Below are 18,772 nucleotides of genomic sequence, written 5' to 3'. Positions count from 1 at the left end.
TGAGCATTAAAGCCTTTCTTTTTTCCACAAATATGGTGATATTCAAAATCTGATCACCAGGAAATACAACAACCAAGTTAAATATGGCACTGTAATGATGAACAGTGACACATATTCTTGGACAGACTTAACTCTATCACATGACAAGCACATCTAATACATCATATTGCTCGTGTACTTACACAGTGCACATCAAGTTGAGACAGATAAATCTGTAGCAGACAGGAGTGCCCTTCGTGATCACAGCCAAGTTTCTGTTGCGATATGAAGTGAGCCTGCCAAGTGTACTGAACATACTCCACTGATTTCCTGGCAAGCAGCAGGCTGGTCAGGTGACAGACAGCTTTCCCCTCAGTTGAATCCCAAGGATCAATTAAGCTTCTTCTCCTCAGCTATTCCCAGAAAGACAAAATGCATTCACTTTTAACTATCAAGTTTCCCCACCCAAACAGCATTCTGATGACGCAGTTGATTGAATATGCACTTTTGTTCTCGGGGCACACCATACATGCAGCATTGCTAAACAAGCATTAATTCACGTTCAAAGGTAAACATATTGAAATTATTCGAGTAACTGTACAAGGCACCAAACCCGCAAATAATAAACACTTCTGAGTATATAAATGTCACTTATCAATGCCTCGTGGCGTTCATTTAATCATTCCTCGACAATCATCGACACATAACCTCAACCTACAAATGAGAACACCCCATAATTTCCAGTCTCTTATTCCGTAACCTAATAACAGCCCACCAATATCACTGTTCGCACACAGAAACTTACAGCAATGATTCTTGCATTATGGCATTTTAAGAGACTGAATATTTGCCATTATGAACTGAAATAAATGTAGCACGCAAACATCTCCCAAGGCGAAACACTAACAACTCGCTACACACAACCTACATACTCCAGTCATACCACACCTCCAAAGACTAGATTCACGCAACAAATCTTACCAACTGCTATCTTCCTTTTTCTCTCTCTGTCTGCGAACTTGGCCACAACGAAATCTAGTAGCGAACGAATAAACTACGTACTGCATCGACATAAGTAATCGAACCAGAATCCCAATCTACCACACGCCTCGTAGCCGAAGAGGCAACGTACGAGACTGCGGAGGACGACGTCGGCAGTTCGAGACCCAGCGGATTCTTACAGTAGTATTAAGTTGTAGAAATAAAAGGAGGGCAGAAACGGGTTTGGTATTCTATGCTTTACCTAACTGATTTCTGCCCTCTAAAAAAAATTACAGAGGGTTTAAGTGGTAGGGGATATGGGAGCCTAAGATGAGAGAAGGAGGGAGTTATGCAAAAATATATTTATGAGGGAGCAGCAAAGGTGGTCCACAAACACTAAACCTACATCATATCATTTCCAGGTCAACAATCTTTAACCACATGTTCAAAGCACCGGAGTCGAAAAGAAAGAATCCAGCCAAATAAGTCAAACCAATACCCCACACAAAATTCTGGCAAACAATCTTCTACATTTTGCGGCACTATCGCTACACGCACAAGGAAGATCACACCAGGACTTCACTCTACATTCCTACACACTTTCCTGACTAATTTTCGTAAGACTCATTACTATACCAGCCTGCCTTCTCTTAATGTCGCTACAAAACTAACAAGACTGTCAATTATTCATTTTGCATTGCTTACACCAAATGGTTAATAACTTATGCCTGTTTCAGACAAATTCAAATTTAAATTATGTGACACACCAACCAGCTGGTGCCAACTTCGAGAAGGCACGAGCGCGCCATTAAGTATCACCTGCCTCTAAGGAGACGTATGGTGTCAGGCAATCGTGAGAGGGCTGGTATATAAGCTAGCGGAGGAGCTGTGTGCCTCATTCTCACCTGGAAGCAACACCACCAAGATGTCTGCTGTTCAACTGCTCGTCGTCGTCCTCTTCGTGGTTGCCACATCCTGCCACGACGTAGTAAGGTGAGTTCTAGAAGAAATGAAAATACTGTTAGAATTTAAACTGGGGAAATTAAGCAATTAACACGTGTTAAGAAAGGCACTAGGCCATTCAGACACACGTGCAGAACGAACTAAATACGGTGAGGGTATCTGGCGACTATGCCGCCAGCACGCCCTATCCGCTATGTGCGATCACAGCGACAGTTGCTGCCGTTCGTAGTCCCAGCGGACTTCGACACATATTTACCTGAACACAGTGAGATATTACATGAACACCTGCGGGTAAAATCAGAGCACGAGGTGATATTCAAATAGCGCAAGTCCCCCCCCTACCCGCATAAAGTTCAACAGCATTATTGCTTAGATCAATCTATGTATATAAAGAGGTAATCCTGTGAAACATCACGAATTGATCTAGAAATCTCATCATTTAAACCGTCCAACAATTCTGACTATTTCCATCGTCAGGGCGACTGCTTGTCTGCGATTCGACAGTCGGTACTTAGTACGGTCTTCCACAAAGAGAGGGCAGGGAAGTCTTTGCATGTTACGCACGACAAATATCGTTAGAAGTACTGGCTTTTTCGATCTGGGTTTGTCAGGTGAATAAGATCAGAAAAATAAACGTGATCGCCGTCTCTCAACATTAAAGTTAACTATTTGGGCTTTTCAATAGCGTAAAGTACATGTTACCATGAAAACACACAAACAGAAAAAGGTTTTTAACAGAAGCAGAATGCAAAGTGTTAAAATCTACGATTACAGCAATCCGGCCGCTACAAAAATTTACTCAGAAAGAAAGCGAGGGGTGTTTCTCGGGTATGCCATAGTCTAATGGAGTGGAAAAGAACGCACGGAAAACCGGGACATAGCAATACAAAAACGCGCAGCTTCTGACTCTTGTGTTCTTGTTTTCTGTCTAAACAGGGTTCCTTTACAACAAGTAGTTTTTCGGGGCGCCGAAAAACACCAGATTATAGCAGCAGATGGCACCACCGAGGAAGTGATAATGGCTCCCAAAGTAAGTAGATAAAACGCGTAGCATCCACGGGGCAGAGCCCTTCCTGAGAAGACGACTGTCTTTTGAGTGGCCTCGTCTGTCATGTAGCCCTAAGGCGTGTTCCCGTGTCTTCAAGAGGCCGCCACGGAATCCTGTCGCGAGACTGAATCGGGGTGGTCAAACTTTTCTCTGCCCTCAGGCCACAAATAATTTTTCCGCTCGACTGAGGTCCAAGGAACCCCCTCCTAGCAACATTTGTAAAAACTGATCACCAAATTCAATTATCCTTTACAAAATTTATCCAGAAATGAGAAATTAACAAACACCGAAATGTGAACACATTGCAAGAATTTAGCAGCAATTCATTTGTTCTTACTCTTCGACTTTTATTTCAGATCGGACTTCTGGGGCAGATCTACCTAGGGACTCCTCCCCAAGGGTTCAGGGTGCTGATGGACACGGGTCCGTCGAGATGTGCAAGTCGACGCCGTATTACTGCAGTACGTAGCCAAAATCGATGAAACTTCGAACACAATCTTCGCAGCTCAGCGGCAGGTGACGCCCCATTCTGTCACGGACAAATCTGTTGCCTCAGTAAATGCTTAAGATATTACTGATCTTTGCGATGAACATGTGTATCTTCCGGGTGGGAACTGAATACACAGACACAATGAGTTTTGAAGAAGGGCGAGTGAGCAATGCCTGGGAACCTCCACCCTCTCTCTCAACCCCAGGAACTCGAGCGAAACCCTTCCGGAACGCTGTGGCACTTACAAGGGTCCATTTTGAATTAATAATCATACCAAACGAATATTGTACGTTTGTACTTGCGATAAAATGAAGGGAGATTTAGGCGGGGACATTCAGAGTAAATACACACACTGGCAGATAATATTGTGTACATGCTCATTCGGTTTCAAAGACGCTGTATCAACGACAAGAGTCATGTAACAATGAAATGAATTATTAGATTTTTCGGAATTAGAGAGAGAGAGACAAGAAAGAGGTCGTGGTCTATTTTAAGTTTCTTTGCCAGATTTAGACCGGAATAACTAAGCAAACTTACGAACAACGTAAACACGAACCACGATTTTTCTCGGGAAATAAATTGTGAGGATGTGCGTAGAACTGACGAGGACTCCAGAGTCGGACTCTCTCTAGGTGACAGGCCCAAGTTTCTCGTTAATCCGCGTGCGTTTCTCTTGTGCTGCAGAGTACCACGACGTCTTCAGGGCGAACCTGTCAGACACGTACCACCTGGAGAAGCAGTACGGAAACATCTCCCTGTCGTACGCCGAGATAAAAGTGTACGGTCCTGTTGCCAAGGATACGCTGACAGTGAGTATGAATCATCAACCCTCGTACTCAGTTCAGAAAACCCAGGCTCCAGTTGTTAACATGTTTGCATTGCAAGTAAAGTGTTCACTGGTGAAAACGACAATTTATTTTTTGCGAAAAAAATAAATAAATTGCTCTCCTCTGCATAATCAGTGTCATAAGCTATTTCACGCAGGTGAGAAGTTTTCGCTGCGGCCATAATGTGGACTGCGGTCTTCTGAGTTGTGACGCCGTCTAATCCAACAGGTTTCGGAGAAATGCATTGCCTCAGCATTCCACCTTGGTCACCAGGTACAAGACTACAAGGCGTCACAATCTAGAAAGACAAATTTCCAACATATTTAGTTCACAAAAATGTTTCAATTTACCATGGAAGAGAATGTGACATGACAATATTATTGAAAAACGTAATTCTAGAAACATTTTCTGCAAGCACAAGCCTTCGAGAGAAAGAAAGACCACATGTAAAGCGAAACAAAAATACACAAGAAACCCACATTTTAAACATGTACGCTGTTCAGCTGTTTCACACAGCTCACAGGGCGCATACAAGTCGCAATCCATGCGTTACAGGTGGGAGGAATCCGCATCCCTGACTTCGCGTTCGTGCCAGCGAACGGTTTTTACCAAGCACCAGTTGACGGCATTTTGGGTCTGTCCTTCCAGGAAGGGTCCCAAGGCCCCTCGCGGGCCACCCCCAACAACAACTTAATCCGGGAGCCTACGTTCTCGCTGTATATCAAGAAGTGAGTAGCCTCTGCACAAACTTGTGGGCGTGCGGTCACCCGAGCACTCTTTAAGACTCGGAGGTACTTGTTGCTTCCACACGTCATAATACTGCAACTACAAACTCTACAACTCACACACATCACGTCAGACCCACGCAACTTCCCTTGCCACTGATTCAGTGGATATTTAACGAACAGTTCGCTTGCCGTCTGTTTGGAGCCGAGGTGTCCCGCCTTACACGGCTCCCTCTCCTCGTGCCCCATTATGACAGCAAGGGAGTCTATAAACACCAGTCGGTCCATGCCCTTCAGGTTCGCCTGTTTTGATGTCATGGAGAAAGGACGTAAATGAAAGATTAAGAAATGGCAAGCCACTACAACACAGCCAACATCTGTAGCACTTCTACTACTAAGGTGAATTCAACCGACAAGGGGCAAGAGGTAGCCGTATCAATTAGATTTATTTTCCATATCACCATCAGTAATGCCACTTTATAATGCCTTCTGGAAGCAAAGGTGGAAACTTCACCATCAGTAATATAAATTGTTTCAATGTTGAACAATCTAAATTTATAAAACTGAACTCACCAGCTTCCTGTGATATCGCCACCATTGTGTAGTGACACACAAGGAACACCGTCGTAACTCTTTCATGGCTGCAGCAACAAACACTCCTACCAACATACACAACAGGCCTTACTGGCTTTTCCAGATATGAAGCAGACGCTTTCAACAAGTTCACATACTAAATGTGGTTTTAAGAGAGATTTCAGGTTCTCACAGTGGTCTTTGGGTTCTAACACCACTTGGACTTACAGAAAACCAACACCGATTATGATTTTTAAACATTTAATGGTTCGCTATATCAGCTGAAGTTATCCTTGTGACTAAGCGCAATGCCATGAGGCAGTGGGAGCATGGAGGTACACTCCATGCATTCTCAATTATAGAACTATGTGGAGGTCAGCCTCAAAATGTGGTTCCTTAAACTGGCAAAGAAAAATCACGTTCTTCATTGTTTCTTTGTAGTGTCAATAGAAGAAATAGACAAGTTCTTCATTTCATTAAAACCATTTGCTACCTTTCAGGAAAAAAGGTCTTCTTCTTTCAATAATGGCATTATAATTCAGAAAAGAAGTTTATTAAACAATTTACTCAAATGGATGAACTTACCTGTGACTGCCATCTGGTGAGTGGCTCTGGCTTGCTTGTCCTGCAATCTGTACGGAATCCAATGGACTGCGGAGATCTCCACATGTGGATCATCAAAACTGCAACAGCGAATCACAATGAGTAAAGATAATTACACTCACATCCTAATGTTCAATGGTCACAACAGTGGCCAATGCAGTAGCTGCTTCCTAAATCAGCAACTGATGTAAGAGGCACAGAGCAAATGGGAAATCTGGGTTTATGATATGACAAAGAAACACATTACTTGTAGAAGCCTCCTGGTACTGGCAGGATACTAAACCCAAACTAATTGTGATACAGCCTCTAACGGGCTCACTGTACCAGTAAATAATGAGTTCTGGGTGCTCAGAGAAAAATCTATATCAGTGCCTCATAGACTGCCTTGGGACTCGCTTACAATTCTGCGAAGAAAAGCCAGTGATTAACAATCTGTTATGTCATGTTAGTACCATCAGGCTGGAAAAACATCTTTTATTTTGTACACTATTTTAATATCAAGAATGAGGTTAGTTTGACAATATTCTTCTGCCTCCAACTGCTCTTATATACCTTGGACAGGAGAAAAGCTGCTGCGCTCTATTCTCATCATCATTAAAATTCAGGGATGCCACCAAGAAACAGCAAATTATTTCCCAGCACTGACGACGGTAGAACGGATCCGTCGTGCTTGACTTCTGAGCACTAGATGCTGTCTCCACGAACTGGAAAACACAACCAACAGTTTCAAGTTATAACGAGTAAGGGAAGTCAAATGTTTTAGTTACAGTAACTTCCATGCGGCATTGTTATAATACTTTCACGTACTGCACTTACTGTAATACTCTAAACACCTTTTCTCCACATCAGGGCGCATGTCATATTTATTTCCAGAAACTTTGGGTTTCATGGACACCTAGACTTTTATTTTGCAAGTGGAAACAAGTTTGACAAATCTCAACAACATTGAAATAAAAATTAACTACAAGCATATAATTTTTGTATAGTCTATGCTAACCCTAATAAACGTCAAAAAGGAACGTACTATACGCGTACCAAGTTATTTAATAATCTTCCACCAACAATTTAAACTCTAAATGATTTAAAGGTGTTCAAGCGTGCATTGAGAGGTCACCTCATCACTCACACTTTCCATTCTGCAGTTTATTTCACCTCTGCTGAAATTTCTTCAGTTTTATGTATATCTATAATCTATATTTAAAGTGGTTTTGCATTTCTATTTAAAATTCTGAGGTTTATGTATATTAATTTGTAATTTTTTTTAATACCTGTATTGCAGAATCTGAAGGTTATGTACATTCACATGTGAAACACGTCCTTGCATTGTGTCAAAAGTACTGAGGTTTACATATATTGAATGAAGTCCTGAAGTTTATGTTTATTGTATGAAATGACTTGTACTGCATCCTTTGGATTACTCCTAAGAAGGATCTATGGAATGCAAAGAAACTCTACTCTCTAACATACCTCAATAATGCAATTCCTTATCACACACACTAATAAGGCTTTTTACATGCAAAAGAAAATAATCACAACAATGGCAGGTGTCAAAAGCTGCTTACCTTATAGAGAATAATTTCGTAAATTTAATATACTTCCACTTGCAAGTGAATTTATACTCTGCTTGCTATCATTTGTGGTGGAAAAGTTGGATAATTTTAAAAGAAATACAGATGTACATAATTTAATTACAAGATGTAAACCCTGCTAAATGTCAAAGAGGAGTGTACTTTACACGTGTCAAGTTATTTAATAATCACCAACCAACAATTAAAACTCTAAATTGTGATATAAATGTATTCAAGCCTGCACTGAAATTAGCTTTCATACTTGAATTGCAAAATCTGAAGGTTATGTACATTCATATGTGAAACACGTTCTTGTAATTGTGTCAAAAGTATATTGAATGAAGTCCTGAAGTTTATGTTTACTGTATGAAATGACTTGCTCTGCATCCCATGGTTTAGTCCTAAGAAGGATCTATGGAATGCAAAGAAACTCTACTCTCTAACATACCTGAATAATGCAATTCCTTATCCAAGTCACAAACACTCCAGGTGCTTCGTTCTGTCTGGTTCTTCACAACTCCAACTCCAAATAAGCTGCTTCCCCATCACGCACACAACTGATCTTCTCAAACGCTGATATTCAGACAAATTGGTCTGCCATGTCTTCGTTGAAACCAGTCCACACACACTACAGCTACAGTTCACATGAAAGTTGCTACTCAGCACATCCCCTGATCTCAAACTCCTCTTTGAGACAGACTAGGCACTCCCACTAAATCTATAACAGTACACCTCCTCGGAAAGCAAGGTAATCGCACGAGGGCCTGAGGTCTTCCTTGTGGCATTGTGAGGCATCATACGAACACCCCATACTTGGTCACTAGGAATCAAAAGTGGGCAACTGTGGTGCAGTGGCCACGTAACCAACATTACAACCTGTAACCCTAGCTGCTTACTTCTAGCTTCTTCACTGCGATAAGCTCTTGCACAAATTTAAATCAACAGCTACTGAATTTCCACATGCAAGTCACAAAAACAGAGGCTGCCACCACGAGTCTGTGGGTCATCCCAACCGCATCGACTGATGAATTGTGTCCATCACGCACAATGGTCATGTCAGCTACCGGAGCAAAGTCTTGCTACCTCCGTAGTAATGATGGACTCGAAACTGCATAACGGCTGAAGTATCCCATATGCTTGCATTCACGCCTACCTGAAACAAAACCATGTACAGAAATAAACATCCGCATTGAGAGACCAGTATTAATTCTTACTACGAAGGCACTCTACACCACATTAATAACCTACTGGCAACTAATCCGGCCTTTCGTGCAACCAAAATATTTCCCACTTTACGTACTTCACACAGGAGAAAGATGACAAACATCAGTTCAAATAAACTTACAAGCCCTGGCAATATATGAGAGTAAAGCTGCACTCGACTGGCCATGCATCCTACCATCACGCCGTCCGAAGTAAACAATAACAGCAGAGGAGCTGCGCCATTTTCTCGCACGCAGGGACGGCAACGTCTGAAAAACAGCGAACACATCCCGTCACCGGCGGTGCATGAGGCATATTCAATGATCAATATGTGCGCACCCTGACGAACTGTCCTGTCATCTACCGACAATACACCTGAGGTACATGCCCGTCCACGAACACTACACGGCACTGCCGAACCAAATGCTGACTGAAATACCACTCGAAAGACTGTAAAATTATGAAGACCTCAAACTTTATTCCGTGACTACCATTAGTGACACATCTTCTCCCTTAAAAACGACAGGAAGTAAAGAAAAAAAAAAGGCGAAACGAGCTACCAACTATAAGAAACCAACTACCAATCACTTCCATAACCTCAAAAATCATAATATAATTTATGTATCCAACCACACCCAATAAACTACAGCTCAATCAACTTAGCACGAAGCACTATGAAACAAGTAGCCCACAATTTGCATCTACATCGCCTACATCCTAGGGCACATTTGTCACATAACCTCTCGGTCGCCGGAATGTTACTGCACAGAGCAACCTTCGACACCCTGCTCAGATTGATACCAGACACAAATCTTGAATACATGCACGTCTACCTATAAATCACCCAGTGAAATCGTCCACGTCCTTTCCAACACGAACTTATCCTCCTCACATTTCATGTTGGCACTCAAGACATCACGCAAATTCAGCACCGACATTCTCCCTGCGCGATAATTTCTCACAAGTAATTGTGGGATTTCGTAAACTACAGCTCAATGAACGAAGCACTATAAACGATTATTGCATATGTCGCCACTACACAGCCCCTCTGCCACCAGGTTGTACTTCACGAGCATCTATAACACACCCAACGACCCAGCCCACTGGTGACCGTACTTCAACAACACCAACTTCCCTTCGTCAGACTTCATTTTGGCACATGCAGCAATCAACACTTAATACACTACCAACAAAATTAATGCCGGCAATATTCGCTGAAAACCACTTGCAGAAAATCACACAGAATCCATAAAACTCATTGCACTTACCTGACTTACAAAAAGCAATCTCATCACTGGCAAGTCACACTTTTCGATCATAGGACAACTGCTATTGCGCATCTCCCGTTAACGACTGTTTGGAAACTCCCTCTCGGTGATGATCACTAAGTATTCCCGTTACCTCCCGCTTTGACATCTCTTTACAGATTTACATGAAGAAAATACAAACTAAGTAATGCGTGGTCAGCACACTTTTAAAGCCCTCCTGGGTCAGAGAACGGACACCCACTATTATCAAGACTGTCCGGTATAGCTATGCCAGAGATCTTCATCACCGCACTTCCTAAACGAGTGAAACTGCAGAGCCCCCCCCATCTGCTTCCGAACAGATTCACAATGACTGACGTTTTGAAGATCTTCCTGTGGCATTAGCTTGAACTGAGAATGTGAAATGGGATGAAGCAGATAAAACGAAATAACATATTCTTTCCAGGAAGAGGAATCACATCTTTGGTGACAAGCTGCGGCCAAAGCCAAGAGCACCTGCAACTTACAGCCTGTCACACATGACAAACTCTCTCTCATTCCGAGATGTGTTGGCCACCACACTATGAAGCAGACTCTTATCAACGCAATGTGATTGCGGCCGACATTTCTACTATTTTACTACACTCCGTAGAACACCCCACACACATAACTAGACATCCACACCTTACACGTTCACATGATTCATATCTAAGTTGCTATCACACTTGCAACACAATTACCACAACAGAGCAAGCCCCTGTCAATGGGTTAAATAACAGAAAACTGCACCACCTCTCCAGAGGCACACAAAATTTACATGCTGCATTCAGTCCTCTTCTCCATGTACGCACTCAGCAACAGGACGGCCAACCATCGGGAACACAAGCGGTCTTCTCTCGGATGTCAGTCTGTCTAGTGTTGGTGCACTCCTCCTGCAATATACCAGGAAAGGTGTAAGATACACAAGAAATCTAGAATCTCAAGGGGCCACTTTCACAGACATTGGAGGCAAAGTCGTCCGAAATGGAACAATCTCATGCCAACTTATTTTATCTAATGGGTGCCTCCTGCTTATTCAAATACTTAATCTGAAATGGGGGCGGGGGGGAATGCCGTTCATAGACATACAGGGGATTAGACACGTAAGAACAAACATCCAACATGCAGTCAGCCTCTGTCAGAGCATTACCGTTGCTTGGCAGAAAAAGTATTCCTCTTCCAACTTGGTACATATTCCGAATATTCATCCAGTTAATATTCTTTGTGATATGAAGTCAGAAGACAGTGTCCTACTTCTTGTACTGGTGCCTCTTATGAACAGACAGACAGACACACACACACACACACTCACTCACATCAAGTTATTGTAGCTCTATACATAAGCTGCACTTTGTGAGCCAATTAATATGCTCTCTCTTTGAGAAATGTTGGTCCAACGCCCTATCTTGTGTCTGGCGCACAACACAGAGGTTTTACTCGCCAGTAACAGGTCATCTAACTGCGGCCAATATCGTTCTGGTTCTTCACCCCAGCCTTGTCAAACAGAACACCCAGAGGGAACTGAAGGAGGTAACTTCATGATGACGGCATGGCCGGTGTCCTAGAACATTAATGAAAATACATACTTCAGTACCCCAACACAGAGCAAGCGAGCGGACATCACGGCGCACGGAACGACATCCATCAACACTGCACAATACATATGCCCGAAAACGTGAGTACAGAAGGGATGTGGACTGCCTGCAGGAATATGCCGGGGCACCGACAATGTCGGCGTGAACAACTCTGTAAGCTCCCGAGGTGAGCATTCCACCCTAGGGAATGTTGTGAATGTGCATGTACCTACGTACAGAGGCAAAAGGAGAGGTTACGGTGATGAGAAATTAATCGCGGAAGTTGAAACAAACAATTTCCTTGGCTTACAAGTTGACAACACCTCAGATTGGAAGAAGCACACTGAGTATATTATTCCCTAATTAAGCTCTGCGTGCCTTGCCATCAGAACAGTCATACCACCCATGACAATAGATACTATAAAGCTAGTTTACTTTGCTTATTTCCACTCTGTGGTGTCTTATGGATTAATATTTTGGGGGAATTCAACAGACAGTAATAAGGCTTTTTACATGCAAAAGAAAATAATCACAACAATGGCAGGTGTCAAAAGCAGCTTACCTTGTAGAGAATTATTTCGTAAATTTAATATACTTCCACTTGCAAGTGAATTTATACTCTGCTTGCTATCATTTGTGGTGGAAAAGTTGGATAATTTTAAAAGAAATACAGATGTACATAATTTAATTACAAGATGTAAACCCTGCTAAATGTCAAAGAGGAGTGTACTTTACACGTGTCAAGTTATTTAATAATCACCAACCAACAATTAAAACTCTAAATTGTGATATAAATGTATTCAAGCCTGCACTGAAATTAGCTTTCATACTTGAATTGCAAAATCTGAAGGTTATGTACATTCATATGTGAAACACGTTCTTGTAATTGTGTCAAAAGTACCGAGGTTTACGTATATTGAATGAAGTCCTGAAGTTTATGTTTATTGTATGAAATGACTTGTACTGCAGCCTTTGGATTACTCCTAAGAAGGATCTATGGAATGCAAACAAACTCTACTCTCTAACATACCTGAATAATGCAATTCCTTATCCAAGTAACAAACACTCCAGGTGCTTCCTTCTGTTTCGTTCTTCACATCTCCAACTCCAAAAAAGCTGCTTCCCCATCACGCACACAACTGATCTTCTGAAACACTGATATTCAGACAAATTGGTCCTCCATGTCTTCGTTGATGCCAGTAAACACACACTACAGCTACAGTTCACATGAAAGTTGCTACTCAGCACATGCCCTGATCTCAAACTCCTCTTTGAGACAGACTAGGCACTCCCACTAAATCTATAACAGTACACCTCCTCGGAAAGCAAGGTATATAATCGCACGAGGGCCTGAGGTCTTCCTTGTGGCATTGTGAGGCATGCTACGAACACCCCATACTTGGTCACTAGGAATCAAAAGTGGGCAACTGTGGTGTGGTGTGGTGTGGTGGCCACATAACCAACATTACAACCTGTAACCCTAGCTGCTTACTTCTAGCTTCTTCACTGCGATAAGCTCTTGCACAAATTTAAATCAACAGCTACTGAATTTCCACATGCAAGTCACAAAAACAGAGGCTGCCACCACGAGTCTGTGGGTCATCCCAATCGCATCGACTGATGAATTGTGTCCATCATGCACAATGGTCATGTCAGCTACCGGAGCAAAGTCTTGCTACCTCCGTAGTAATGATGGACTCGAAACTGCATAACGGCTGAAGTATCCCATATGCTTGCATTCACGCCTACCTGAAACAAAACCATGTACAGAAATAAACATCCGCATTGAGAGACCAGTATTAATTCTTACTACGAAGGCACTCTACACCACATTAATAACCTACTGGCAACTAATCCGGCCTTTCGTGCAACCAAAATATTTCCCACTTTACGTACTTCACACAGGAGAAAGATGACAAACATCAGTTAAAATAAACTTGCAAGCATTGGAAATATAAGAGAGTAAAGCTGCACTCGACTGGGCATGCATCCTACCATCACGCCGTCCGAAGTAAACAATAACAGCAGAGGAGCTGCGCCATTTTCTCGCACGCAGGGACGGCAACGTCTGAAAAACAGAGAACACATTCCGCCACCGGCGGAGCATGAGGGATATTCAATGATCAATATGTGCGCACCCTGACGAACTGTCCTGTCATCTACCGACAATACACCTGAGGTACATGAACGTCCGCGAACACTACACGGCACTGCCGAACCAAATGCTGACTGAAATACCACTCCAAAGACTGTAAAATTATGAAGACCTCAAACTTTATTCCGTGACTACCATTAGTGACACATCTTCTCCTTTAAAAACGAGAGGAAGTAAAGAAAAAAATTAAGGCGAAACGAGCTACCAACTTCGCCTATAAGAAACCAACTACCAATCACTTCCATAACCTCAAAAATCATAAAATAATTTATGAATCCAACCACACCCAATAAACTACAGCTCAATCAACTTCGCACGAAGCACTATGAAACAAGTAGCCCACAATTTGCATCTACATCGCCTACATCCTAGGGCACATTTGTCACATAACCTGTCGGTCGCCGTTATGTTACTGCACAGAGCAACCTTCGACACCCTGCTCAGATTGATACCAGACACAACTCTTGAATACCTGCACGTCTACCTATAAATCACCCAGTGAAATCGTCCATGTCGTTTCCAACACGAACTTATCCTCCTCACATTTCATGTTGGCACTCAAGACATCACGCAAATTCAGCACCGACATTCTCCCTGCGCGATAATTTCTCACAAGTAATTTTGCAGAAGGGCGAAAACGTCTCGCGACCTGAGTCATTTGAAAAGTCCGACCAACATCACCTATAAGACACCAACTAATAAACATTTCCATAATCTAAATATCTTCCATCAATTATGAAAACAGGTGGGATTTCGTAAACTACAGCTCAATGAAAGAAGCACTATAAACGATTATTGCATATGTCGCCACTACACAGCCCCTATGCCACCAGGTTGTACTTCACGAGCATCTATAAGACACCCAACTAAAGATTTTCGAAATTTTCGAAAAAAAATTTGAATTCAGAATTTTTGAAAATTTTTTGGTTTTGTGCGCTTTTTGGACGATTTCCCACATTTTCGATTTTTTGAAAATTTTCGAAAAAATTGAAATTTTAAATTTTTTTCGAAATTTTCAAAAAATTTAAAAAAGTGGCTGCAAATGGCATGAAACGCGAAGAAAACTAAATATTTTCGAAATTTTCGAAAAAAATTTGAATTCAGAATTTTTCAAAATTTTTTTGCTTTGTGCGCTTTTTGGACGATTTCGCACGTTTTTCGATTTTTCGAAAATTTTCTAAAAATTGAAAATTTAAAAAAATAACCTAACCTAACCTAACCTAACCTAACCTAACGTAACCTAACCTAACCTAACCTAACCTAACGTAACCTAACGTAACCTAACCTAACCTAAACTAACCTAACCTAACCTAACGTAACGTAACCTAACCTAACCTAACCTAACCTAACGTAACCTAACCTAACCTAACCTAACCTTACCTAACCTAAATTAACCTAACCTAACCTAGCTTATTCGACGATTTCCCGTTTTTCGAAATTTCCGAAAATTTCCGAAAAAATTGAAATTTTCAAAAATTTTCAAAAAATTAAAAGTTGCTGTATATGGCATGAAACGCGAAGAAAACTAAAGATTTTCGAAATTTTCGAAAAAAAATTTGAATTCAGAATTTTTGAAAATTTTTTGGTTTTCTGCGCTTTATGGACGATTTCCCACGTTTTTCGATTTTTCGAAAATTTTCGAAAAAATTAAAATTTTCAAAATTTTTCGAAATTTTCAAAAAATTAAAAGTGGCTGTAAATGGCATGAAACGCGAAGAAAACTAAATATTTTCGAAATTTTCGAAAAAAATTTTGAATTCAGAATTTTTCAAAAATTTTTGGTTTTGTGCGCTTTTTGGACGATTTCCCACGTTTTTCGATTTTTCGAAAATTTTCGAAAAATTGAAAATTTAAAAAAATAACCTAACCTAACCTAACCTAACCTAACCTAACGTAACCTAACCTAACCTAACCTAACCTAACTTAACCTAACCTAACCAAACCTAACCTAACCTAACCTAACCTAACCTAACCTAACCTAACATAACCTAACCTAACCTAACCTAACCTAACCTAACCTAACCTAACCTAACCTAACCTAACCTAACCTAACCTAACCTAACCTACCATTTTCGACGATTTCCCTTTTTTCGAAATTTCCGAAAATTTTCAAAAAGTTTCAAAAAATTAAAAGTTGCTGTAAATTGCATGAAACGCGAAGAAAACTAAAGATTTTCGAAATTTTCGAAAAAAAATTTGAATTCAGAATTTTTGAAAATTTTTTGGTTTTCTGCGCTTTATGGACGATTTCCCAAGTTTTTCGATTTTTCGAAAATTTTCGAAAAAATTAAAATTTTCAAAAATTTTCGAAATTTTCAAAAAATTAAAAGTTTCTGTAAATGGCATGAAACGCGAAGAAAACTAAATATTTTCGAAATTTTCGAAAAAAAATTTGAATTCAGAATTTTTGAAAATTTTTTGGTTTTCTGCGCTTTATGGACGATTTCCCAAGTTTTTCGATTTTTCGAAAATTTTCGAAAAAATTAAAATTTTCAAAAATTTTCGAAATTTTCAAAAAATTAAAAGTTTCTGTAAATGGCATGAAACGCGAAGAAAACTAAATATTTTCGAAATTTTCGAAAAAAATTTTGAATTCAGAATTTTTCAAAAATTTTTGGTTTTGTGCGCTTTTTGGACAATTTCCCACGTTTTTCGATTTTTCGAAAATTTTCGAAAAATTGAAAATTTAAAAAAATAACCTAACCTAACCTAACCTAACCTAACCTAACCTAACCTAACCTAACCTAACCTAACCTAACCTAACCTAACCTAACCTAACCTAACCATACCTAACCTAACCTAACCTAACCTAACCTAATTTAACCTAACCTAACCTAACCTAACCTAACCTAACCTAACCTAACCTAACCTAACCTAACCTAACCTAACCTAACCTAACCTAACCTAACCTAACCTAACCTAACCTAACCTAACCTACCATTTTCGACGATTTCCCTTTTTTCGAAATTTCCGAAAATTTTCAAAAAGTTTCAAAAAATTAAAAGTTGCTGTAAATTGCATGAAACGCGAAGAAAACTAAAGATTTTCGAAATTTTCGAAAAAAAATTTGAATTCAGAATTTTTGAAAATTTTTTGGTTTTCTGCGCTTTATGGACGATTTCCCAAGTTTTTCGATTTTTCGAAAATTTTCGAAAAAATTAAAATTTTCAAAAATTTTCGAAATTTTCAAAAAATTAAAAGTTTCTGTAAATGGCATGAAACGCGAAGAAAACTAAATATTTTCGAAATTTTCGAAAAAAAATTTGAATTCAGAATTTTTGAAAATTTTTTGGTTTTCTGCGCTTTATGGACGATTTCCCAAGTTTTTCGATTTTTCGAAAATTTTCGAAAAAATTAAAATTTTCAAAAATTTTCGAAATTTTCAAAAAATTAAAAGTTTCTGTAAATGGCATGAAACGCGAAGAAAACTAAATATTTTCGAAATTTTCGAAAAAAATTTTGAATTCAGAATTTTTCAAAAATTTTTGGTTTTGTGCGCTTTTTGGACAATTTCCCACGTTTTTCGATTTTTCGAAAATTTTCGAAAAATTGAAAATTTAAAAAAATAACCTAACCTAACCTAACCTAACCTAACCTAACCTAACCTAACCTAACCTAACCTAACCTAACCTAACCTAACCTAACCTAACCTAACCATACCTAACCTAACCTAACCTAACCTAACCTAATTTAACCTAACCTAACCTAACCTAACCTAACCTAACCTAACCTAACCTAACCTAACCTAACCTAACCTAACCTAACCTAACCTAACCTAACCTAACCTAACCTAACCTAACCTAACCTACCATTTTCGACGATTTCCCTTTTTTCGAAATTTCCGAAAATTTTCAAAAAGTTTCAAAAAATTAAAAGTTGCTGTAAATTGCATGAAACGCGAAGAAAACTAAAGATTTTCGAAATTTTCGAAAAAAAATTTGAATTCAGAATTTTTGAAAATTTTTTGGTTTTCTGCGCTTTATGGACGATTTCCCAAGTTTTTCGATTTTTCGAAAATTTTCGAAAAAATTAAAATTTTCAAAAATTTTCGAAATTTTCAAAAAATTAAAAGTGGCTGTAAATGGCATGAAACGCGAAGAAAACTAAATATTTTCGAAATTTTCGAAAAAAATTTTGAATTCAGAATTTTTCAAAAATTTTTGGTTTTGTGCGCTTTTTGGACGATTTCCCACGTTTTTCGATTTTTCGACAATTTTCGAAAAATTGAAAATTTAAAAAAATAACCTAACCTAACCTAACCTAACCTAACCTAACCTAACCTAACCTAACCTAACCTAACCTAACCTAACCTAACCTAACCTAACCTAACCTAACCTAACCTAACCTACCATTTTCGACGATTTCCCATTTTTCGAAATTTCCGAAAATTTTCAAAAAGTTTCAAAAAATTAAAAGTTGCTGTAAATTGCATGAAACGCGAAGAAAACTAAAGATTTTCGAAATTTTCGAAAAAAAATTTGAATTCAGAATTTTTGAAAATTTTTTGGTTTTCTGCGCTTTATGGACGATTTCCCAAGTTTTTCGATTTTTCGAAAATTTTCGAAAAAATTAAAATTTTCAAAAATTTTCGAAATTTTCAAAAAATTAAAAGTGGCTGTAAATGGCATGAAACGCGAAGAAAACTAAATATTTTCGAAATTTTCGAAAAAAAATTTGAATTCAGAATTTTTCAAAAATTTTTGGTTTTGTGCGCTTTTTGGACGATTTCCCACGTTTTTCGATTTTTCGAAAATTTTCGAAAAATTGAAAATTTAAAAAAATAACCTAACCTAACCT

General features: G+C 39.5%; 1 protein-coding gene across 11 annotated transcripts in view; it reads right to left on the bottom strand.

Annotated features, from left to right (window-relative positions):
- Positions 1–252: 252 nt before the first annotated feature.
- LOC147874732 (uncharacterized) overlaps positions 253–18,772 on the bottom strand; it is a 206,041-nt gene continuing 187,521 nt past the window's right edge. The window contains exons 1-12 of one of the 11 annotated variants that reach the window (XR_015533846.1): positions 13,665–13,903; positions 13,500–13,569; positions 12,851–12,975; positions 11,563–11,807; positions 10,229–11,139; positions 9,103–9,229; positions 8,206–8,910; positions 6,742–6,893; positions 6,172–6,269; positions 5,587–5,672; positions 4,768–5,316; positions 4,354–4,586 (exon numbers count right to left, since the gene is read on the bottom strand). Coding sequence is in view for 1 of the 11 variants with exons in the window: in XM_087343801.1 (XP_087199927.1) it covers positions 389–392; positions 1,866–1,960; positions 5,587–5,672; positions 6,172–6,184 (198 nt within the window). In the remaining 10 variants the exon portion in view is untranslated. Of the gene's footprint in view, positions 393–1,865; positions 1,961–3,308; positions 4,587–4,767; positions 5,317–5,586; positions 5,673–6,171; positions 6,270–6,741; positions 7,574–8,205; positions 8,911–9,102; positions 9,230–10,228; positions 11,140–11,562; positions 11,808–12,850; positions 13,570–13,664; positions 13,924–18,772 lie in introns of those variants that run through there. The other 10 variants (XR_015533847.1, XR_015533849.1, XR_015533848.1 and 7 more) reach the window with 10 other exon arrangements.

This window comes from Zootermopsis nevadensis, unplaced genomic scaffold, assembly GCF_977971745.1.
Source record: "Zootermopsis nevadensis isolate Lab colony 2312 unplaced genomic scaffold, Znev_1.0 Znev_ptg000006l, whole genome shotgun sequence".
Taxonomy (NCBI): domain Eukaryota; kingdom Metazoa; phylum Arthropoda; class Insecta; order Blattodea; family Termopsidae; genus Zootermopsis; species Zootermopsis nevadensis.
This window is presented reverse-complemented; position numbering and strand designations above follow the sequence as displayed.